At 35.1% G+C, this 24,575-nt stretch overlaps 1 protein-coding gene across 4 annotated transcripts in view; it reads left to right on the top strand.

Annotated features, from left to right (window-relative positions):
- The window catches only part of NIPBL (NIPBL cohesin loading factor), a 210,066-nt gene that overhangs the window by 169,054 nt on the left and 16,437 nt on the right, over positions 1–24,575 (top strand). For all 4 annotated transcript variants that reach the window (XM_055554416.1, XM_055554415.1, XM_055554418.1 and 1 more), the window contains 9 exons: positions 316–450; positions 1,639–1,737; positions 2,925–2,978; positions 16,689–16,797; positions 18,270–18,406; positions 21,620–21,760; positions 21,893–21,986; positions 22,511–22,665; positions 23,445–23,535. In XM_055554416.1, the coding sequence (XP_055410391.1) occupies positions 316–450; positions 1,639–1,737; positions 2,925–2,978; positions 16,689–16,797; positions 18,270–18,406; positions 21,620–21,760; positions 21,893–21,986; positions 22,511–22,665; positions 23,445–23,535 (1,015 nt within the window). The remainder of the gene's footprint in view (positions 1–315; positions 451–1,638; positions 1,738–2,924; positions 2,979–16,688; positions 16,798–18,269; positions 18,407–21,619; positions 21,761–21,892; positions 21,987–22,510; positions 22,666–23,444; positions 23,536–24,575) is intronic.

The following is a 24,575-nucleotide window of genomic DNA, read 5'->3' as shown; positions in this document are numbered from 1 at the left end:
ATGGGGTCGCTAAGAGTCGGACACAACTGAGCGACTTCACTTTCTCTTTTCACTTTCATGCATTGGAGAAGGAAATGGCAACCCACTCCAGTGTTCTTGCCTGGAGAATCCCAGGGACGGGGAAGCTTGGTGGGCTGCCGTCTATGGGGTCACACAGAGTCGGACACGACTGAAGTGACTTAGCATAGCATAGCATATCATGTTAATAAATGTATGTATTACTGTTTTTTGGTATTTTCTAATTTTATTTTATCAAATTTCATACACCTTGGCATCTCAGTTTTTCTGACATTTAGAATATCTTTCTGTTCCTAGGATACTGGTATCAGTGTCAGAAAAAGGGTGATAAAGATTCTAAGAGACATCTGTATTGAACAACCGACATTTCCAAAAATTACAGAAATGTGTGTAAAAATGATTCGCAGGGTAAATGATGAAGAGGGCATTAAGGTAAGTTAAAAACATTGACTACTTTAAAAATTCATTTTTCATTAATGTTTTACATGTGTGTGCATGCTCAGTCACTTCAGTTGTGTCCAGCTCTTTGCAACTATATGGACTGTAGCCCACCAGGCTCCTCTGTAGTCCATGGGATTCTCCAGGCAAGAATACTGGAGTGGGTTGCCATGACCTCCTCTGGGGGAATCTTCCCAACCTGGGGATCAAATCCAAGTCTCCTCTGTCTCCTGCAGTGCAGGCAGATTCTTTACCACTGAGCCACCAGGAAAGCCCAAGTAATTTAAATGTTTGCTTTATATATATAAGTTTTGTTAATTATGTATATATAAAAACTACAAGTAAGTCAATATTATAGACTATAAATTGAAGAAAAAGACATGTTTAGGTATTTTTATTTCTAGGTCCTGCATTAGTTAATAAAATCTGATCTTATCAAACCAATTTGGCAATTGTAATATTTAATGTCATTGTAGAGATTACATTGTATATAGGAAATTTATTTCAAATTAAATTGATTTTCAAATGGTATGTGCTTGGTTTTCTAAATTAGTAAATACTTTGTTGAAAGTTAGAGTTCATTAGTGAATCTCTGTATATGTGATTGTCCCTATATTTCTTTTTTGGGTTTTGATTTTGTTTTGTTTTTTAACAACTTCTACCAAAGCAGCAAAAGTATTTTTTAGTTTGATCAAAAGCATTTAAGTGCATTATATCCAGAAGTTCTATACTAGACGTAGTATTGTGTTAAGTCGCTTCAGTCGTGTCCGACTCTTTGTGACCCTATGGACTGTAGCCCTCCAGGCTCCTCTGTCCATGGGATTCTTCAGGTAAGAATACTGGAGTGGGTTGCCATGATCTCCTTCAGGGGATCTTCCTGACCCAGGGATCGAACCCAAGTCTTTCTTACATCTCCTGCATTGGCATATTATTAACCCATTTAAAATCTTTGCCAAACTGAAAAAAAATTATAATTTTTATAATTGGTGATCTTTTTGAAACTGAGGATGTCATACCGGAAATTTCAGGGTTTTATATATATATGTGTGTGTGTGTGTGTGTGTGTGTGTGTGTGTGTATACACACACATACACTTTTGCTTTGGGCTTTAATGAGAATTTGGGATTAAGAATTTTGCCACATTTATTGTACTTATTAGTTTGAAATTTTTCTTTCTTCTAGAAATTAGTAAATGAAACATTCCAAAAACTCTGGTTTACTCCAACTCCACACAATGACAAAGAAGCAATGACAAGGAAGATTTTAAATATCACTGATGTGGTAAGGAAGGACTGAAACAAGGGTGATTCCTGTGGGTGCAAACCTCACTGAGGCCTGCCTTGTCTTATAAAGGGAGAGACAATAACAAGATATTTGGTTACCCTCTGATACTTCCCTTATTATATGTTTCTGGAGATAACTCAAGGGATGCAAATAAGATAAGAGTAGTATTTCTACCTACCCCCACTTTTTTTTGGCATCCATTGTCTTAAGCACTGATATTAAAATTCTCCAGACTCTTCCAGTGATTGAAAACTGAAAGGGAAATGAGAGGTAGATAAAAAGATACAATAACACATGAATAGCAGCCTGAAATGAGACTATAATTTCTACTTTTTCCAGAATACATGAATTAAAATTAATTTCATTATGTTTTATTATACACATAAACTATAATTTTTTTTGACCCAGAATGCTTTTCATGTTTTAGACTTAAGAATTTTTATATTATGGATTACATGATCATCTCTGTTTTACTAATGTCTTTAAATCTTCTACCTAGAAGGAAAATAAGAAGCAAACATTTGCATTTTTATTGTTTTAGACCTTACAGATTTCCTGATAGTGTGTGATTCAATATACTATTCAGAATACCATTTTTAATTTTAATACATTAAGTGAATATCTTGAATGGCTTCTAGTATACTTTTGGAATAAAGTTCTTTAACATGGTAGATTATTGGCTCACTGAAAAAAATAGTTTATTTGAAAATAATTTTTTTTGAGTTCTAATCATTTAATCCATACTTTTTTTTATATTTTTCTTTTCTTATTTTTCTTTTTAATTTATTTTTATTGAAGCATAATTGCTTTACAGAATTTTGTTTTCTGTCAAACCTCAACATGAATCTGCCATAGGTATACATATATCCCTTCCCTTTTGAACCTCCCTCTCATCTCCCACCCCATCCCACCCTCTAGATTGAAACAGAGCCCCTGTTTTAGTTTCCTGAGTCACACAGCAAATTCCCATTGGCTATCTATTTTACACATGGTAATGTAAGTTCCCACGTTACTCTTTCCATACATCTCACCCTCTCCTCCCCTCTCCCTATGTCCATAAGTATGAAAATAATTTTTTTAATTTAGAACTTTGAACATTTTTATTCTTGAGACTATAGCATAGCAAAAGTATGTTTTAATGTAAATTTCTAATTTTGATAGGTGCACCATATTTTTCCCCTTAGGTTGCAGCATGCAGAGATACTGGATATGACTGGTTTGAGCAGCTTCTTCAAAATGTGAGTGTTTGTAGACTTCATGATTTGAAAGAAATTTTTCAGTTTTTTTTTTTAAGTGTTTACTTTGTGGTAGGGAAAATTTATTTCAACATATTAGGGTGAATGTTTTGTTTAATACCCCTATTTAATCAGTTGTTCAATTGCTTGCTACAAGTTTTCTGAATAACTAATATTCATATTCTCTCTTCTCATCCTTCTAGATAATTTTTTAATCCCTTTAATCTAGATGATAGACATGAAATCTATAGATAGGTACATAGATTGCATTAAATATATGTTTACATTATTTGACATGTTTTAAAATATATAGAATGTCCTATAGAAGTATAGGATTAAACCACAATTAGTGTTCTTTAAAAATTTTATACATGGAAATATTTAGCGCCTTATGAATTTTTTTATTTAAGGATTTTAAAATAGAAGTACTCATTACCCAGCTTCAAAAGTTGTTAGCATTTTCCTAATATCCTGTTTATCTCTTTCCCACCCCCATCTATTTTTTTTTTTATTTAACTTTCTTTGGCTGTAACACTTTTAAAGAAAATCCCATACTTTATATCATTTCACTCATAAATACTTTAATGTCTGTCTCTAACAGAGATGACTTTTTTCAAAAAACCAGAGTATCTTTGTCATCTGATTCAAGATAACTATTAATAAAATTATTTCCTAACATGTAATAATTATTCCATGTTCACATTTCCCTGCTTGTCTCAAAAATGTGTTTTTATAGTTGAATTGCTGTTGCTTTGGTTGACATGACTCTTAAGTCTTAGTCTTTAAAAGTCAACTCTCACTGTTCCTTTTCTCATGCTGCTTACGTTTTCCTGTGGAGTGTCCCATATTCTAGATTTCATAGATCTCTTCTTTCTGGTGTCATTTTAGTGTTCCTCTGTCCACCATTTTTTTTCTGTAAACTCTTAAGTTAGATCTAGAGGTTTACTGATATTGAAGTTCAGTTTTCAGAAAACAGACAAGAATACTTCACAAGTGATGCTAAATATTGTTGCCTCACATCAAAAGGCACGTAATGTTTGGTTGTCCCATTTTCAGTGATTTTGACTGTGTTCTTAACCTTTCATAAAGTCTTTCATGATAGGTTTTGAATGATCATTACCTAGGTTCATTATTTTCATTACAAATTGCAAAATGCTGATTTTTTTTCAAATTAATTTATCCCATATTAATTGGCAGGGATTCTTCTTTAAAGAGGAATTTTGTCCTGAAAATTAAGTTACTGTGAAATACCATTTGTACCTCAAAGGCAGGGAAAGTACTCTATTCTTTTCCATTACTTAACAGTTTTCAGAATAATGAGTTTTCCCTTCAAATTGATTTTGTACCTTTTTGGTATAACCTCATTGCTCTTTTGTAACCTGATTACTTTCTGTCTCTACAAGATTCCCCAGACTTGGCTTGTACATTTTCTGTCCCAAATCTGAACTCAGCCATTTTTTCCTAAGAGCCCTGATTGCCTTTTGTGGGAATAATCTGGGTGCTGTGAATATTCATTGCTAATGGGTTATCATAGCTTTGGACTTTTTCAGAGGATAGAGCTAGAAATATATATATTTATTTAGAAAGAAAAAATAAATCAATTAATATTTTTAATTCAAATTTAAGACTATGAGATTCTGCTCCTTTTATTTTATTATTTCTTTTAGGCTAAAAATCTTATTTCCAAAGATAATTTCCTATTGCTGCTGCTGCTAAGTCGCTTCAGTCATGTCCGACTCTATGCGACCCCATAGTTGGCAGCCCACCAGGCTCCCCCGTCCCTGGGATCCTCCAGGCAAGAATACTGGAGTGGATTGCCATTTCCTTCTCTAATGCATGAAAGTGAAAAGTGAAAGAGAAGTCGCTCAGTCGTGTCCGACCCTTAGCGACCCCATGGACTGCAGCCTACCAGGCTCCTCCGTCCATGGGATTTTCCAGGCAAGAGTATTGGAGCGGGTTGCCATTGCCTTCTCCAAATTTCCTATTAGCTTTGCCCTATTATATTAACATTAAGATTACTAGATACAGTTTAAGACTTTTTTTACATTTCTTTTTATCTATAGCTCACTAAACACATACCATTAAAAGTCTATGGTGAAATAGTTTTTTCTGTTTGATATGTCAACAATTTACTATCTGTTCTATTTGTTTACTTTTTAATTTTTAACAGTACTTTTAGTTAAACTATATTTAGCAATATTTTTAATAATCAACCAAATTATTTTATTGAAACATAATTTATATGCATAAATGTTAACCAATTTTAGGTGTGCAACTTGACTAATTTTAGTAATTATTTACAATGATGTAAAGAATATCACTCTTAAAAAGTTTTCTTGTGCCTCTTTGTAGTAGTTGATCTTCTCCCCCAACCCCGGGAAACCACTCATTCACTTTTTGTCACTATATAGTTGTCCCCTTTGTAGAATTTCATGTCCAGAGAATCATACAGCATGTAGTCTTTTGTGTTTGACTTCTAGCAGAATGTTGCTGGTATACTGTTTTATTCCTTTTTATTGCTGAGTAGTAGCAATAGTATGGATGTATCATAATTTCTCTGTTAATTCACAAACTTATAGACTTACAAGCTGTTCCCAGTTCGGGCTGTAATGAATAATGCTGCTTGTGTGCATGTTCTTGTGAGGTTGGGTGTTTTCATTTCTCTTGGGTAAATTCCCATGGTTGTGATTACTGGGTCATGTGAGTGAGAAACTGCCAGGCTGTTTTTCCAAAATGGCTGAACCATTTTGCATTTCCACCAGCAATATTCCAGTTGATCCACATTCTCATCAGTACTTGGTATTGTCAGTCTTTTTAAGTTTAACTCTTTGGTAGTGTTTAGTAATATGTTACCTTTAAAAAAATTTTAAGACACCTTTTTTAAGCACCCTCATGGTGTTTGCTTACGTTATCCAGTCTGTAACATCTTAGGCTCTCTTTATCAATCATCTTCCATTTTATAATTTTACATGATATATTTGATACCCTTTCCCCCATAAGTCAAATAATTAGCTGTATTATAGAGCCTTATGACCATCTTAGTTATGTCAACCATTCCAAAGGGGACACAATAATTTCTAGAAAGCTCTACACCCATGTTTCATATGATACTAGTATAGCTCTCAGAAATGTCGTTAGTAAAAAGAATCTAAGGTAATATTCCTATGTGTTATTGGCAGGTTGGAAGTAGATAAGTGAACACTAGATTTATAACTTCTTAGCAGTAGTTTTATACTCTTTATATCTTTACTCTCTAGTCCTCTTTTAAGCTCATTGCTCTTTCTATTCCTCCCTGTTTTTTGCTTTCCTGATTTAGTTTCTGCCAACAATTTAATTTACCAAAATGACATTGTGACTTTCTGGATATAGTCATTAAACTAGCAGAGTTTAGTTTTATGAAGTAAGGAACATTTTATTAAAATATTTATATAAATACATGATGGAGTATAATCACTCTTAGTGGTAATAAAAACACTGCATAAATTTGAAGAAAAGCTGAGGATACAAAGAAGGGACTACTGGAATTATCTTAAATTCTTGAATCAAAAATAATCAACATTCTTACTATTTCCACATGAGCTCATGTATACACATTGCCTTCTGTCCAATTTTAGATATGTCTCATTATTATTTTTGTGTTGGATCGACTTCATATAGATAGTGATTTCCTAATTCATGGAATGTGATAGCCTTGGGAAGTTTTAAGTACTACATGAAATAGTACTTCATATTTACATAGGCATCAAACTCTGTCCGCTGACTACATAATGTTAGAATGTCACATATATATATAAAAGTATACACACACACATACACAAATTTTTTTAATGTATGGAAACTCATGTCCCTTTTAACTTTTAATGAATTTGTGGTTTCTTTTGAATTTTTTCAGTAGTATGTGAAAACGTTCAATCATGAAAGTCCTTCCTTTTTTTTTTTTCCCTAAAAAGTGGTTCAGTCAGTGTAAATCACTATCATAGCCTATAGTGGGTACACACAATTAATTTTGCAATGCCATTTTCATTGCTTATGTTCTAAGACTACAGTCCCCCCCTTTTTTTTTCAGTTTACAGGAAAATGCAGGCAATGAAAAAACTTAAATAGCCTACATTTCACCTTCTCCTGGCCTTTGTAATCCAAAATAAGATCTGCCTCTTGAAGTTTACAATCAAATACTCTTATTGCCATCAATCAGTGAATGAATAGAAAAATGACTATATCAATATTCATATAATTTGATAGTGCTCCACATCATAGACGCACAGACTGCTAATACATACAGCAGTATAGACATTTATTAAAGCACTCTGCAGAATGAAGGAAGCCTTACACAGGAGAGTACATATTCTGATACCATTTATATGACGTTTAAGGAGAGGTAAAACTAATCTGTATTGAAAAAATTCAGAAGAATAATTTCAGGGGGCCAGGAATTTACTCAGAAAGGATATATATCAGTCATCTCTTCTAGAATATTATATTCTTCATAGAAACAGAACCAACCAAATACTGAAAAAGAGAGACACAGAAAAGATTTATTGTAAGAACTGTCTTGTGTGATTGTTTTGTCATTTAGTCACTAAGTGAAGCCTGACTCTTGTGCAACCATGGATTGTAGCCTGCCATGCCAGGCAAGAATACTGGAGTGGATTGCCATTTCTTTCCCAAGGAATCTTCCCAATGCAGCGACTGAAGCCATGTCTCCTCCATGCAGGCGGATTCTTTACTACTGAGCCACTAGGGAAGCCCCTCACGTGATTATAGAGCCTCTTAAATCCCGCAATCAACACTCGACAAACTGGAGACCCAGAAAAGCCCCTAGTGTGTAGTTTGTTCTGTGTCCTAAAGCCTGAACCACAGAAGCAGATAGTATAAATCCCAGTTCAAATGTGAAAGAAGACCAGTGGTCCCAGCTTAGGTAATCAGAGAATGGTAGGATTCTTCCTTCCTCTACCTTTTGTTCTTTTCAGGCCCACCCACATTGGAGAGGGCAATCTGCTATGCTGAGTCCACCAATTCAAGTGCTAATCTCATTTAGAACTACCCTCACTCACCAACACATCCAGTAAAAATGTTTAACCAGATAACTGGGCATCCTTTGGCCCAACCAAGTTAATGCTTAAAATTAATCATCACAGCTCTACCCTTTGTTAACTTGGCACCCGTATATTGATACATCTCCTTATACCATACTAAATCTCCAAATAAAGACAATAACAAAGTCATGATTCTATCTAACATGATACAGCTATCCTGCATACAACCAAAAATGCACTAACCCCTTTCCCAGAAGAAGTCCTTGAGTAATGTTTACTCTTCTTGACATCCTGTAATTTAATTACAACCATGTCAGTTTATAATAACATTTAAATACTTTGATATGAAATCAATATACTTTATGTTCTGTGGTAAGGAAATAGAAGGTGGGGGGAAAGAAAGACATTTTCTCACTTTCCCTCCCTCAGTCTCTCTCTTCCTGTCCCTCTCCCCAACTTCCGTACACATAACACACACACATATTTATGACAAAATAAGCAGGAAATACTCATGACAAAGTCCTTGTATCTATAACTGATAATGTGGTCATAGCTGGTATTTATTACTAAGAGATGGCCTGTGGGATCTCTTGCATTTCAAACACACTCTTACGTACCTCCACTGTGGAATATTGCACTAGTTTCTTCTTGGTGCGTGCATGTTCAGTTGTTTCCAACTCTGCGGCCTTTTGGACTGTAGCCCACCAGGCTCCTCTGTCCAGGGCATTCTCTAGCAAGAATACTGAAGTGGTTGCCATGCCCTCCTCCAGAGAATCTTCCCGACCCAGGGATCAAACCTTCATCTCGTAGCTCTCTTGGATTGGCAGACAGTTCTTTACCACCTGGAAAGCCCAACTCCTTTCTTTACTTGTTGATTCAGAGGCATAAAGAGTGCATAGTAGTTGACTAACAGTCTTTCAGTTCAGTGGGATTCTTGTTATGTCTTCTGGTACAAAAATTCCTCCCTCTGGAACCTCTCTCCAGGCCAGCAGAGCATAAAGTCACTGAAATGGAAGCAGAAATTTTGCTAATCACTCATATTAGCAAATGATTGATTAGCAAATTTGAGTGAGTTATGCCTTTCAAATTTCCACCTCTTGATTTCTGGACCATGAATCCTGGCTATAGACAAAACAGCACCATGTATTGGATGCTGATTCAGAGCATAGGAGCCTGCTGGAGAATCTTGCCCCAGCTACAGCAAGATATTGCCCCCTATCTGATGCTGTAACTGAGTTTGTAAAAGGCTGTTTCCACCTTCTGTCAAGTCACCTGTTTCAGAATGGTGGGAAACAAGGAATATGAGCATGGGCTCACTGCTGTACTTCTTTTGCGCTGAAGTGCTTTTCTTAACCAAAGCAGTTTTGTGTGGAGTTATGGCAAGAGGAAAAGAGGATGACAGAGGATGAGATGGTTGGATGGCATCACTGACTCAATGGACATGAGTTTGAGCAAAGTCAGGGAGGTAGTGGTGGACAGAGAAGCCTAGAGTGCTGCAGATATGGGTTCGCAAAGAGTCAGATGACTTACAGCCTGAACAACAAATATTATGGTAGATAAAGTATCCTCTAAGTCCATAGGTGGTAGTTTTGGTAGAAGTATTGCATACAGAAAAGGCAAAAATATATCAAGAGTGCCTGTTTCAGTATGAACAAAATGCTGCCCCTTCCATGATGGAGGCAGCCTAATTGTAATCAACCTACCACCAGGTTGCTGGCTGGTAATCCCTGGGAGTCGTTCCATATCAGAAACTCAGTGTTGTTCTCTACTGCTGGCAGAGTGGACCATAGATAGTATGGCCTTGGTGAGTAGAAGTCCATGTTGCTGAGCTTAAGTGTGACTTCCATCTCTGCCATAACACATAGTTTGTTCATGAGCCCGTTGGGTGAGGACAGGAGTGGCTGCAGAAAGAGGCTGTTATCTTGGAGAAGGTATCTGCAGAGCAAGGCGTCTGCTGAGGCCACCCTTTGGTGAACATTCATATGGAATATAAATATTTTACCATTCAGAGATGCGTCTTTTCCAGATTCCCTTGTCGCCAACTTTGATCATTTGTCTTTCCAAGCAAAGTGAACGAGATGCACATCTTGAAGTTCTGCCTAATGGGGAATTTTTTTTCACCACTGTCCTTCAGGGATGTCCCAGAAAGGGGCTGTATTGCTGCACTGTCCACTTGTGGGTGATCCCTGCATGTTGTGTAGACCGATCTGTAAACCAGGGATATTCCCTGTGGTCAACTGAGGCCAGAGGTGCAGGCTGAGAGAAGGCAGTGTAGCACATGGGAACCATAGGCATTTTGGCCACTTTTTCATGTAATTAACTTGTGCCCTTCAGCCTGCTCTGGCCTAATCGTGTATACACCGCTTCCCTTTGATGATATAATGCTGCTTTGCACACCCAACTTTGTGGCTTGGTGATGCAGCCACCCGGTTTATGATTGATAGCTCAGAATGCATGATGATTTTGGCGGCCCATGGATAGGCATTCAGTATCGACTAAGGCCAAGTAGCGTGCCAAGAGCTGTTTCTCAAAAAGAGAGTGGTTGTTCCCAGAGTGTGGCAGGGCTTTATTCCAAAATCCTAAGGACCTATGCTGCAGTTCACTTATAGAGGCTTGGCAGAGGCTCCAGTCAGCAGCCATATCTGCCACTGACACCTTAGTGCTGCTGGTCTGTGGCATGAGTGGCAAAGCAGCTAGCACAGCAGCCTGGACCTGCCTTTCCAGAGCTGCCTTCTCTTCTGTGCCCCATTCAGCACTGGCAGCTTCTCAGGTCATTCAGTAAATGGGCCAGAATCATATACCTGAATGAGGTATAATGAGAATAATATACCCAAATAAGCCTCCAAAATTCAAAGAAACTCTCTAAGGCATTGAGTTCTTTTTTGGTTATAGAAAGGACCAAATGCAACATCTTCTTCTTTGCTTACAGTGGACATCACACCATGTCCCACACAACTAAGCCCCCAGGAATTTCTTCGAAGTAGAAGACCCCTAAATTTTTGTTGGCTATATTCCCCACCTTTTCACATGCACATTCTACGAATAAGTCCAGTGTACTTGTTCCTTTTTGCTTACTATGTGCAGTTGGCATAATGTCATCAATGTAATGGGCCAGTGTGATGTCATGTTAAAGTGAAAGATAATCAGCGTCATACAAACTAAATTATAATGTAAGACTGGGGAGTTAAGATACCCCTGCGACAGTGCAATACATTTCTGGCCTTGCCAGTTAAAAGCAAACTGCTTCTGGGAGCCTTTGACAAGGATGAGGAAAAAAGGTATCTCCCAGATCATTAGCTGTACACCAGGTTCCAGAGGATGTTAATTTGTTCAAGCACTAACATCTCATCTGGTACAGGAGCTGCAGTTGGAGTCCTGACCTGGTTAAGCTTATGCTAATAATTCAGGGTCTTTTCTAATGAGTCGGCTCTTTACATCAGGTAGCCAAAGTATTGGAGCTTCAGCATCAGTCCTTCCAATGATTTCTTTTAGGATTGACTGGTTTGATCTCCTTGCAGTCCAAGGGACTCAAGAGTCTTCTCCAACACCATGGTTCAAAAGCATCAATTCTTTGATGCTCAGCCTTCTTTATGGTCCAACTCTCACATCCATACATGACTACTGGGAAAACCATAGCTTTGACTGGATGGACCTTTGTTGGCAAAGTGATGTCAAAGTATTGTCTCTGCCTTTTTTTTTTTTCTTTACTATTATTTGCATTTATTTTTTGTGGCCTTTATTCCCGGGTCATAAGTTTTTGTTTCTTCTCTTTCTTCTGGGATATCTTTTTCTTCTGTGCAACCTCCTCTTCTGGTTTAGGAACAATCTGTTCTTTTTCAGTAAGGATCATCTCAATGTGGCAGGGAGAGCTCATGTAGGGGTTGATCGACTATGAGCTCTGTAAGTCCTGTGCCGCATCTCGTGGGCTTTGTTCACCTGGATGTGCTCAGTGACCAGAGATTCTACGTCTACGTCTACGTCTAAGCCCTTAAGTTCAGCATTACTCTCTGCATTTTTAAGCATGTGCTGTAAAAATTCAGCACCCTTTTTGGGCCACTGATCCTGCATCCAGCCCTCCTGTTTGGCCTGTGCACACCTACCAACTCCACCACTGTAACAATGGAATGGCACACATTGCTTCTTTAAAGTGACATCCTTCAGATACTTGGATGCTTTTCGGATATGCATACCCTTTATGGCCTGGGCAGTTTTCAGGAATGTTCTTAAAGTGAACATGAAGATTTGAACCTCTTGATTTGGATGATTTTGTGGGGTTTTCTGGGTCGAGTGAATAGCTCATCACTTTTAGAGGTCACTGCAGGCTGCTTATCGGAAAAGTAATGTCTCTGCTTTTTAATACGCTGTCTAGGGTTATCATAGCTTTTCTTCCAAGGAGCAAGTGTCTTTTAATTTCATGGCTGCAGTCACCATAGGAAACCAAGAAAATAAAGCCTGTCACTGTTTCCTTTGTTTCCCCACCTATTCGCCATGAATTGATGGGATCAGATTCCATGATCTTAGTTTTTTGAGAGTTTTAAGCCAGCTTTTTCACTCTCCTCTTTCACCTTCATCAAGAGACTCTAATTGCTCTTTGCTTTCTGCCATAAGGGTGGTATCATCTGCATATCTGGGTTATTGATATTTCTCCCAGCAATCTTGATTCCAGCTTGTGCTTTATCCAGCCTGACATTTCGCATGATGTACTCTGCATGTAAGTTAAATAAGCAGAGTGACAATATACAGCCTTGATGTACTACTCCTTTGCTAATTTGGAACCAGTCCATTGTTCCATGTCCGTTTCTAACTGTTGCGTCTTGACCTGCCTACACGTTTCTCAGGATGTATATAATCATGTACAAAATTTTGGTAAAAATATGGATGGTTAAAGGCTATTGTGATGTGGTCTCAGATGCAAATGAAGAACATGCTATTGGACAACAGAGAAAAGTCTGTCCTCGTAATTTGACGAAGCACTTGGCTAAATTGTGTTCCTTTTCTAGTGTTTGGTGAAGGGAAGACTTCAAGTGATGAAATTGGATGTTTAGCTGAGGAGATTTCTAAGCAAAGGGTTGAAGGTGCAGCTTGATTTCTCGTGCCCGAGTTTACAGTCAAATAGTGTCTTTGTCTCCATCAGCCAGTGAATGGCTAAAGAAAACCTGATGTATCTATACAGCTAAATAGCACAGCATGTCAAAAGGAACAAACTATTGATACTTAACAGCAATGTAGGTAAATAATAAAAACATTACACAAAGTGACAAGAGTCTTATACAGAAGAGTACAGGTTATGATTCTATTTATACGAAGCTCTAGGAGAGGCTATACTAATCTATATGGAAAAAAATCATAAGAGTGGTTGCTGGGAGCCATGGATCAAATGGAAAGGAACACGAGGGAATTTTCAAAGGTGATGGTAATAATCTATATCAGTAGTTTTAAAAGTTAACAAGATTATCTGTGACTTGTTAGAAGTAAAATTTTAAGACTTTTGTCCAGATTTAATTAATCAGTAACTCTGAAGTTGGGGCCCACCATTCTATAGTTTAGCAGTCTCCAGATGATTCTAATGTAAGTTAAGATGGAGAAAGTTTGTTCTCTATCTTGGTAGAGTGTTTGAGTTATAAAGGGGAATGCACTTAACAAAACTGGGCAACTGTAGATTTGTACATATCATTTTATGTAAATTTTATCTCAAAAGGAAAAGGTAGAGAATATATTGATGTCTACAGCTTACTTACCCATCAAAAAGTTGGACAGAGATGTTTATACTATATATATTATATATGCATACATATATATGTACATCTGTGCATGCATATTGTGGGGCTGGTTTAGCATCAGCATGTGTGTGTATGATTTAACATTAAAAAATAAGTAATCATATCAGAGGATACAGAAGAAATTGTTGATAAAATTTAATACCCTTGAATGAATAACGTCTAGTAAACTAGAAGTAAAATCTGACAGAGAATAAACTATAAAACCTAAAATAAAAATCATGCAAAATGGGAAGATGTTAAAAGAGATCTCATCAAAATCAAGAATAGGAAATATTTATCAAGCATGTCAAGGTGTTCTTAAACCATATATGGAAAAGTAAAGAGTTGAAAATAATCATCACTTCTGAAAATGCAGGAGCACTAATGTGTCTTAACAGGTACCAGGACTTATTAAAGATTGAGTAATTAAGATAGCTTGAACTTTTCAATAAATGGGACTGGAACAAGTGGCTACCCATAAGGGTTGTTTTTTACTTTTTTTTTTAATTCTTCAACTCAGCAAAGAGTTGGGCATGACTGAGCGTGCACACACACACACACGCATAGATTAAAGGAAATCTTTAAACTTTTAGAAGACAGTATGTATGTGCGAGCTAAGTCGCTTCAGTTGTGTCCAACTCTGTGCAACTCTTTGGACTGTAGCCTGCCAGGCTACTTTGTCTATGGGATTCTCCAGGCAAGAATACTGGAGTAGGCTGCTATGCCCTCCACCAGGGTATCTTCCCTACCCAGGGATCAACCCGCGTCTCTTATGTCTCCTGCATTGGCAGGCTGGTTCTTTACCTCTAGCGCCACCTGGGAAGCCCCAGAAGACAGTATATGTATTAATATATTTTTGACTTTTCTTAATGAAGGATTTCTTGAGTCACAGAAAACCAATAACCTGAAAAGACTGATAAATTTCACTGCCTTAAAATGAAGAACATTTGTGAATCCAGAAAAAACACACAAAGTGGGACAGATATTTGATACACATATAACTGACAAAGGAACGTTGTTAAAAAATATAAAGAGCTGCTTTCCTAAAAACCAATATAAGGCAAGAGTCTCAGTAGGAAAACAGGAGAAAGTAATGAGTGGGCATTTCATAAAGAAAAAAACACATGTGACTTAAGGTATTCAGCCTCATTCATAATATGGGAAATGCAAATCAAGACTCTTTTTAAACTTAGCATTATTTCACAGAGTTGAACATTCATATTACCCATGACCCAGGAATTCCATGCCAAGGTACCTACCCGAGAGAATCTTACATATGTGTACCAGGAGACAAATAAAAATGCTCATTATGCCACTAAAGTTATAATTAACTTGTCTTCAATAGAATGGATGAATGAATTGCAGTAGAGACACAACACCTATTTTATAGTAGCAAAAATGAGTAAAGTAACAGTTTCATGCAACAACCTGGATTACAGTTAGTGACATATTAAATGGAAAAGGCAAATCCCAGAAGACTGCATCCAGCATGATACCTTTTAGAAAATTGAAATTCCAGCAAAACTAGAATAACTTTTTTTTTTTTTTAAGTGAAGAAATGGAAAAAGTTCTGATAAGTGGTACTTTGAAAGTGAAACAGGAAGATGGGATAAAGGAAGTAGCACATTGAGAAATATAAGTTATTGGAGATACTCTTAAGTTAGGTTCATAATGCATCATTATATTTATAATCAAAGAAAAGGGCGCATAACCAGTATTGGCAGTGTGTCATAACCCAAAATTTATGGTTAATACTTTTATGTGTACTTGATGTCTTGGAGAGCAAAAACAAGGGTAAAGAGCCTGTTTTCTACCCCTTCCCAAAAAAGACCAAGGTAGCATATAATATTAATAGCTGCTTAAGGTTGAGTTACAGAGCAGGACATGGAGAACTTGCTGTTTAGAGCTAAAACTGGGTAAATTGAAGTTACCTTGATTTGATTTATTTCTTTAAATTGGAAGGAGTAGGGGAAATGTGTGTGATAACGTTATTCTGATTGCTATCAGTTGTAGTCATCCACACATCTTCTAGTGAAAGTTTAAACTAAATCTTCTCTGTCCTATACTAGCCACGTGTGATTTTTCATTTCATTTGAATTTTTATTTATTTTTAATTCCTCAGTTATACTAGCTACATTTCAAGTGTTTAGTAGCTGCATGTGGCTTGTGGCAGCAATACTGTACAGCACAGATATAAAACATATCCATCATTGCAGAAAGTTACAATTGTACAGCGTTGGAACCCTTGACAGGAATTACACATTTTTAACTTCTTTAATAACCCAAAAATTGTATTAGCTATTCTTTATTAACAAAACAGATGTATCTTAGATGACATTACCATTGACCTCTGATTATGAAAGATTGTATTTATTTTCCAGCTATAATTAGACTCATCTCTTTTCTCATATCATTATTTGTAGCACATCTCTATCAGTTGGTAAAAGATAACACAGGGAAGAAATCCAGCCTTGTGTTTTATAATTGCAGATTTTAAGATGCAAGTCAGATGTAGTTACAGCTATTTTAAAAATGTCATTAACCCATAATAAACTTTTTTGAGAAATCAAGAACTTGAAATGATAAGGGATGGAATTCTAATTCTTTAAAATCACTCAACTAGCATTGAGGGGTAATCTTAAGGGAAGGTCAGTGTTCTCATTTCTCTCATATTCTGCCTTAAGTTCTATACATAGCAATTTAAATAACTTCATACTAAAATTGTTTGGAAATATCTTTAATTACTGGTTATATTTTAAAATATTTGTTATATATTTTTTATTTGTGAATTTGCATTTTCAGTATTGTTAATAACCAATTGAAAATCTTATTACTTATGGACACATTTTGATGCATTTATATTATTATTGTCTAATGAATTATACTGGGATTTTTTTTTCATATATATACACTTATAGTTGTTGAAGTCTGAAGAGGATTCCTCATATAAACCTGTGAAGAAAGCTTGTACTCAACTTGTTGATAACCTAGTTGAGCACATTCTTAAATATGAGGAATCTCTAGCTGGTAAGACATTTTATATATTGGTCATTAAGTTGATTTTATAAGATATGTTAAAATACTTTGTGCACATTTCTTATTTTTGCCTCTCACTCTGCTTAGCCTAATAATTAATTACTTCACTTTTAAATGAACTCTGTTTTTTGTTGTGTTGAATCCCAGGTTATTGTTATGTTATAGTTGACTGGTATTATTTACAGCAATGTAATAGAAGCATGGGACTCATCTCTTTCACATATCTTTCAATAGAACATAATTTTAGATGTCATATGAGCAAGAATTAAAATAAGTCCAGGGACTAATGTATGTAGGTAAATGTGCTTATCCAAAAACTGTTCAGTATCTTTCAAATTATATAAAAATTTCTATCAAAATGAAGTTAATTAGTATAAAAATGTTTTTAAAAGATTTATAGTACCTTCCTAATACCATTTATAATTATATAAAATGTGCTTAACCTTGACCTAGAAAGATGTTAGTAATTTTTAAATTGACAAGTTCGTTAAATATTTAATATTATATATTATCTATCACTCAGTCACAAAATTGAAGTTATTAATGAAAATATAAATGATTATAAAATCATAAAAGTCATAATTGTTATCTATTGCTTAAAAGCACATAAGACTAACATTACTTCCCATCCCCTAATATATATTAATCAGGAACAACAGGCAGCCTCAGTCAATTTTCAGAATTAGGGGCCATTTACCTCTTACAGAGGTACCATTTATGGTAAAAATTGTTGATATTCTTTATATTTTAATGCAGTCTTTTTTATTTTTATTTTTTCATTTTCCATGTTTACCTCTTTTTCTTTGTATCTTCTGTTCTGTTTCCCAGTTTTCCCCTTTCCTAGATTTTAAAGGTGATACTGTTGTCACTTAGTGTTAAAAAGTTGCTAATCTCCTCTAAAAATGCCCAGGAACTAAGACACATTGTATCTCCTAGCTAGCTACACTTTCCTCTTCCCTGAACAGCATTTACTTGTCTTAATACAGCACTGGTCCACTTACGCATCCTTCCTGTCTTCTGACATTTTACCACAACAGCGTCTTTTTTCCCCAGTACCCTAAACACAGTATCACCTCAGCTAAACTGTTTTTGTCCTCCTTTGCTAATTTCTTTCCCATTCTCATTTCCATGCATTTTAAGATACTAACCAACACCATGTTTATTCTCAGATTTCCATCTCTAAACTTCCCAACTTTGATTCTACTTTTTACTTCAGTCCTCCTCCCCTTGATGTGAAACTTGCCTTCCATAGTGCAGCCTTTTTGCCCTTTATCCTTAATACATGTAATTTTATATAAGATAGAAAGGCAAGGATTCTAGTATCATAAGGAATGCTAATCTGTTGTATTGAGGCATGTACTGAATCTATTCAGAGGATAGTATTGAGTAATTTGAATAATATTCTGTATCATTTCCACTGCCTTGTCATATTTTAGTGTCTTATTTTCTGTTTGTTTTTCCAGACTCTGACAATAAAGGTGTGAATTCTGGAAGATTGGTAGCTTGCATAACCACTTTGTTCTTATTCAGCAAAATAAGACCCCAGCTCATGGTTAAACATGCCATGACTATGCAGCCATATCTTACCACTAAATGTAGTGTAAGTATAGAGCTGTCTGTCCTGTTTTTCTCTCTTATCTAAACCATGTAGTAACTATTTTAAATTTAGAGTTCGCATTGTGTCATCCACCTTTTCACTGACAGATGACAGTCATTTTCACTGAAAGATCAACTGGGTTATGTACTCAAATATAGGTTCTAATATTTGTAGCAAGTTAGCTACAAACATCATTTTTCTGATGTATTATAAATAAATTTCAGGTTTCATCTCTCTGTAAGCTCCTCAAGCTAAAACTCTCAGTAATGCTTAATAAATGTAACCATTGTTAGGACTTAAACAGTGAGTGAGCAAAGTTCTTGTCACTGAGAAATTTACTGTCATTTGGATTCTGGTTTTGCTTTTCATTTGTTATTTTTGATGTATTTTATTTATATAATGTATTTATATACTGAATATGAAAAATAAAGGATCATCAGAGATGTTAGGTTTTTAAGTTAATATTACACATGTTCTCCTAAAATCAAATGTGAAGATTAACTACTGCTTGAGTCAGATAATCCAGCAGTTTATATGACAGCGTGGTACATTCAATGGCTTATTACAACAGTAAATTTTAAAATACTCTAAAAATCTGTGAATGTAGTTAGTTTTTTACTTTTGCTGCTATGGTCAGTTTTTTTGGTGATCTAAATTAATAAATTCTAGGTGAAAAACTTCAGGATGTCCTGAGGAATTTTAAAATCAGAGAAAAGTATCAGAAGATAAATACATTAAAAATAATATATAATACTTCTGAAACAACATTTAAGACAACATATTTCTGTCTTTAGGGCTTGTGTTAGATGCAGATATAAACTGATTAATATGTAATCTGTGACTAATAATAATAATAGTTATTGAGCACAGTGCCAAACACTAAAAAATTTTGCATGCAGCATCTCATTTACATTATGAAGTTAGTACCATTATTATCCTGGTTTTACAGATAAGGAAATGGAAGCTTAGAGAATATAATTTGCCCAGTGTCATAGCTAATGAGTCCCAAAGCTGGAATTCAATACCATGTTTGTTTGCTTGTAGAATTTAAACAACAAAGGAGCCTTGATTATCCTCATTTCAATCGATATTTTTTAAAGCAAGGTTACTTGAAAACATTTTCTATAGTTTGTTATGCATACACACACTAATATAAAGTTTTTTATAAATAAGGTTATCTCATATATATGATAGACACCTTTTTTTTTTAAAATGTTTTTTGTTGTTGTTGTTTTTTATATCCTACCCTCGTTTCAGGATAAGCAATCTGGAGTGTCCTTGCACATTTTATCCATGTTTCTATAATTGCAGACACACATTATACAAACGGTTAACCAGATTTTTTAAAAATCACGTCATGTTATATATGTATCTATCAGGCATTTTTACTAATCTCAAAACAACTGATATATATTCATCCTTTTGAATAGCTGTGTATTATTCATCTTATGGACATCTTATGATTTGTTTAACCATTTTCCCATCTAATCGAGTATTTATTTTTTATTTACATTGTTTCCTGTTGATAGTCACTACAACCAATTCCTTAATAGTCATTCCTATTCATATACTTTTAAATATTCGTGCTTCTTTTTCTTTGACATAGTCTGAGGAATTGACTTCCCAGATTGAAGGAATGTTTTGCAGTTTTGATTTTGTTTCTGAATAGCTCTTGTCAAATTGCTGGTGGACATGTTTTATAGCCACTTTGGAAACCAGTGAATGATGCTCTGTGTCATTTTTGTACTCTTTGCCAGGCTAACAGATGTAAAAGAATGTAGTTGTTTGTTGCTTCAGCTTCCCTTCCTTGATTTCCAAGAGGTTTAGCATCTTTTTTATGGCATTAACCAGTTGAACTTGATTTTCCTTAATTTGACTGTTCTTATCCTTTGCTTATTTTACCTTTGAACTGTGGACCTTTTTTTTTTGTAAACTCTTTAAATGTTTGAGATATTGATCTATCTTATGTATATTCATTCCAGATATTTCAGGTGTTCTACAGCTCTTTTCCTTCATGATTTTCATCTTCATTTAAATTTTTCTTTTAGATTTTAAGATACTTTATTTACCTGATTTTTCAAGTCAGTTATGTTTCAAAAAATTTTTACTGCATTTTTAAAGTAAGATTCTGTCAGTGATTTTCAAATGAATTTATCTTGAGAAAAACTAATTTATCCCTTCACCCACTTTAATCACCTGTTGCCTACAATTTTTAATCAGTTTTAAAACCTCTAAAATTTAAAAAAATTATAATGTTAACATTTTAAATTTTAAAATAAAGTTTTATACCTAATTCTGGGATTCTGTGTTTTCCTCTGTCATAAAAGGGGTTAACACAGCACTATTGTTAGCACTCAACTTCAGCACTGTTGACACTCAGGACCTGGTTATTCTTTGTTTTCAAGAGCTTTTCTGCATGTTATAGGATATTTGGCAATATCCTTGGCTTCTGTCCACTGGATGTGAGTAGTACCCTCATGCCAGTGTTAGGACAACCAAAATTGTCTCCATATATTGCCAGATATCCATTGGGGACAAAGTGAAAGTGAAAATATCAGTTGCTCAGTTGTGTCCGAGTCTGCCACCCCATGGACTATAACCTGCCAGACTCCTCTGTCCATGGAATTCTCCAGGCAGGGATAATGGAGTGGGTTGCCATTTTCTCCAGGGGATCTTCCCAACCCAGGAATTAAATCTGGGTCTCCTGCATTGCAGGCAGATTCTTTACCATCTGAGCCACCAGGAAAGTCACCCTCAATTGAGAGATACTGCACTGTTATTATCCTAGTTTGAAAAATATTGATCTTAAAAATTGTATCAGTCTTTGGTAAAATACTCTGTTAAATATTTAAACACCATTGTTCAGAACTGTTAGTGCATATTAGGGAGAAAAACAGTAACTGTAGCATTATGACTAAGTGACTCAAAGATCACATGGTAAATTAGTGACAGAGCTAGAATAAAATCCAGGTTCCTGTCACTATCTGCTCCTCTTCCCTTCATACTTTAAAAAAGCTCTTTCCTAATAATGCTGTTTTGGGTTTTTTTTGGGAGGGGGAGGGGAAGCTATTATGTGTGTGTGTGTGTGTGTGTGTGTGTGTGTGTGTGTGTATATAATATATCTATAAAATAATACCAAAACCTCAAATACACAAAGCTGCATATAGTTTCTTTTCAGATTTTGATATTCATAAAGCTTTGATTTTATCCTTATAGACACAAAATGATTTCATGGTTATCTGCAATGTTGCAAAAATTCTAGAACTAGTTGTACCACTGATGGAACATCCCAGTGAAACTTTCCTTGCCACTATTGAAGAAGATCTAATGAAGCTTATCATCAAATATGGCATGACTGTAAGCATTCACTTTACCACCTCTGTGTTGATCAATATACAATTCACAAATCATGTGTTTTTAAATCACTTAATCATGCTTTTACCTTTGTTTTTAACTTTTATCTAAACAGTAACATTTTTTCTCTTTTAGGTAGTGCAACATTGTGTAAGCTGTCTTGGGGCTGTTGTAAATAAAGTGACACAAAATTTTAAATTTGTGTGGGCCTGTTTCAATAGATACTATGGTAAGTTCACTGCCTGGGCTTTAAAATTATTTTGCTAGATCCTGCAGTGTCCAGTTCCTTTTTAACATATCTGATAAAAGATAATATCAAGGGAATTATAAGAGGTTTGATTGTCCTCTGTAGTCCATTCTCAGAAGCAATACTTCCTGGTATTTTTTATATTCCCTCAATAATCCAATGTGATTACTTCAGAAATTTTTCTTCTCATAAGTGAATGTTGATAAGTTTTTTGCCTACTATGTCAAATAAAATTTAAATACCATTTTTTTTTCTTATATTAGTTCTTTTAGGCTCAGTTGGAATGCCCTCATATTTCTAGGCATGTTTAATACTTAGAAAAGTTTAATTTTAGTAAATTTTAAATTGAATTTATATTAATTTTAGTAAAATTTAGCTTTAGTTTATTAGCAGTAATTATTTGAGCATAACAGTTTAAGAATAGAGGATTTATTATAAATAATATATAAATAATATATATAAAATAAAATATAAATAATATAAATAAATGTTACTTATTTTACTAGGTGCCATTTCAAAATTAAAAAGTCAACACCAAGAGGACCCAAATAACACTTCACTGCTAACAAACAAACCAGCACTTCTGAGATCCCTATTCACTGTTGGGGCACTGTGTCGGCATTTTGATTTTGATCTGGAAGATTTTAAAGGCAACAGTAAGGTAAAGATCCTAATATTATTATTTAATATCCTGAAAAAAATAGAACTGTGTGACCTGTGCATTAAAAAATGACTGTAATGACCCAGGATGAGCAGCATTAGAGCAGTCTGGGTTTTGGTTTTGTTTTGTTTTAATTTTATTGTATTTTATTTTCTATTTTTTGGATATGCGGCATGTGAAAGGGCTTTCCAGGTGGCACTCGTGGTAAAGAACCTGCCTGCTAATGCAGGAGATATAAGAGACGCAGAATTGATCCCTGGGTCAGGAAGATACCCTGGAAGAGGGCAGGGCAACCCACTCCAGTATTGCCTGGAGAATCCTATGGACAGAGGAGCCTCGCAGGCTGCAGTCCATAGTGTCGCACAGAGTCGGACATGACCAAAGCAACTTAGCACACAGACATGGAGTGTGGGATCTTAGTTCCCTAACCCAGGATTGAACCTGCACCCCCTGCATTGGAAGCACGTAGTCTTAACCACTGACAGACCAGGGAAGTCTCTAGAGTTGTCTGGTTTAATTCTAAAACAATGCTTTTCAAAACATGGTCTGTGAAGCCAATCAGTTAGTTACAGCCCGATAAATTAATGCAAGTTATATCTGCAAACTGTCCCAATGAATGAGATTGTTCTAAAATTTATGGACTTATACATGTATTGGTGATTTATTCTTTAGTAACGTTGACATGCAGAAGTTTGCTTTTAGATATTTTTTCCCTTCACAGTTGAAAACGGATCTAAGCTACTCTTCCTTATACACTTTAATGTGTTTTTCCCCCTTAGGTTAACATAAAGGATAAAGTCCTTGAACTATTGATGTATTTTACAAAGCATTCAGATGAAGAAGTGCAAACAAAAGCCATCATTGGTCTAGGTAAATTAAGTCTAGATTTCTTCCTAGTTCTTAGTTGTTTGAGAGGTTGAGGAAGTTTTAAAAATTTTGTGAGTCTAAAACATTGATTTACTTAAGTATGTTTCTGTTTAAAGTAGGCTCTGGTGTCTAGAGTATACTTCTGGGGGTTAAAACAACAGGGTTCCATTCTTGGCTCATCCAGTGACTTCCTGGGTGACTTTCAGCAAGTCATGTAACTTGTATGTCAGTTTCCTCATTAGTAAAATAGAGGTGACAATACTTTCTTCAACCCCTACTTTATAGGGTTCAAAGTTCTTTAATTAAGAAAAGTGATGTAGAAAAATTTGTACTGTTGTGTATTTTTTTAATTGTTATTTTTCTTTTCAACGTTTTTCAGTGTATGTGTCTGCCTCTTCTAAAGTCAAAACAGAGGGCAGTCTACAGACTTCTATTTATTAGTATGTAGATAACACATGGTAACCAACCACATAGGAACAGCTGGATGTATACTTTTTCTGTATTATTTTTCCAAGAGCATTGATGTAATAAATACATGTGGTTAGGTTAGGTCTTTGAGGTTTATCTGGAAGGATATTGGAATGTGGGAAGGATATATTGAAATTTGAGAAGGATAGCCTTAAGGTCTTGATACCTGAACTAATTAAATGCACTAAAAAAAATTAGAAGGGCACTCTCTTCATGTTTTTGTGCTGTTGTTTTTTTGTTGTTGTTGTTTGTTTGTTTTGTTTTACTCTGTACAGATACATATAAAGTGTTCATTAAGATTAATAACTTAGAAATTTTATTTAGTAGCATTAATAAAGTTTATAATTTAAGTCTTAATATCTTATTTCTCTTCATCTCTTTCAGAAAATTACATATAGAAAATAGAGTAAAAATTCATATACCACTTACTAGGGAGTTGTATTGGTAGAGTATTACCTTTCAAGTCAAATATGTACTTCAGTCTGGACATACATTCTATAAAACGGCAAAAACTAATAGTGTTACATCTAATTCAGAGAACAAAGAATGTAAATTTTAATTTGAAGCAGTACTAT

The sequence above is a fragment of the Bubalus kerabau genome, chromosome 18 (assembly GCF_029407905.1).
Source record: "Bubalus kerabau isolate K-KA32 ecotype Philippines breed swamp buffalo chromosome 18, PCC_UOA_SB_1v2, whole genome shotgun sequence".
Taxonomy (NCBI): Eukaryota; Metazoa; Chordata; class Mammalia; order Artiodactyla; family Bovidae; genus Bubalus; species Bubalus kerabau.
The sequence above is the reverse complement of the archived record's forward strand: the minus strand, read 5'-3'. Positions and strand labels throughout refer to the sequence as shown.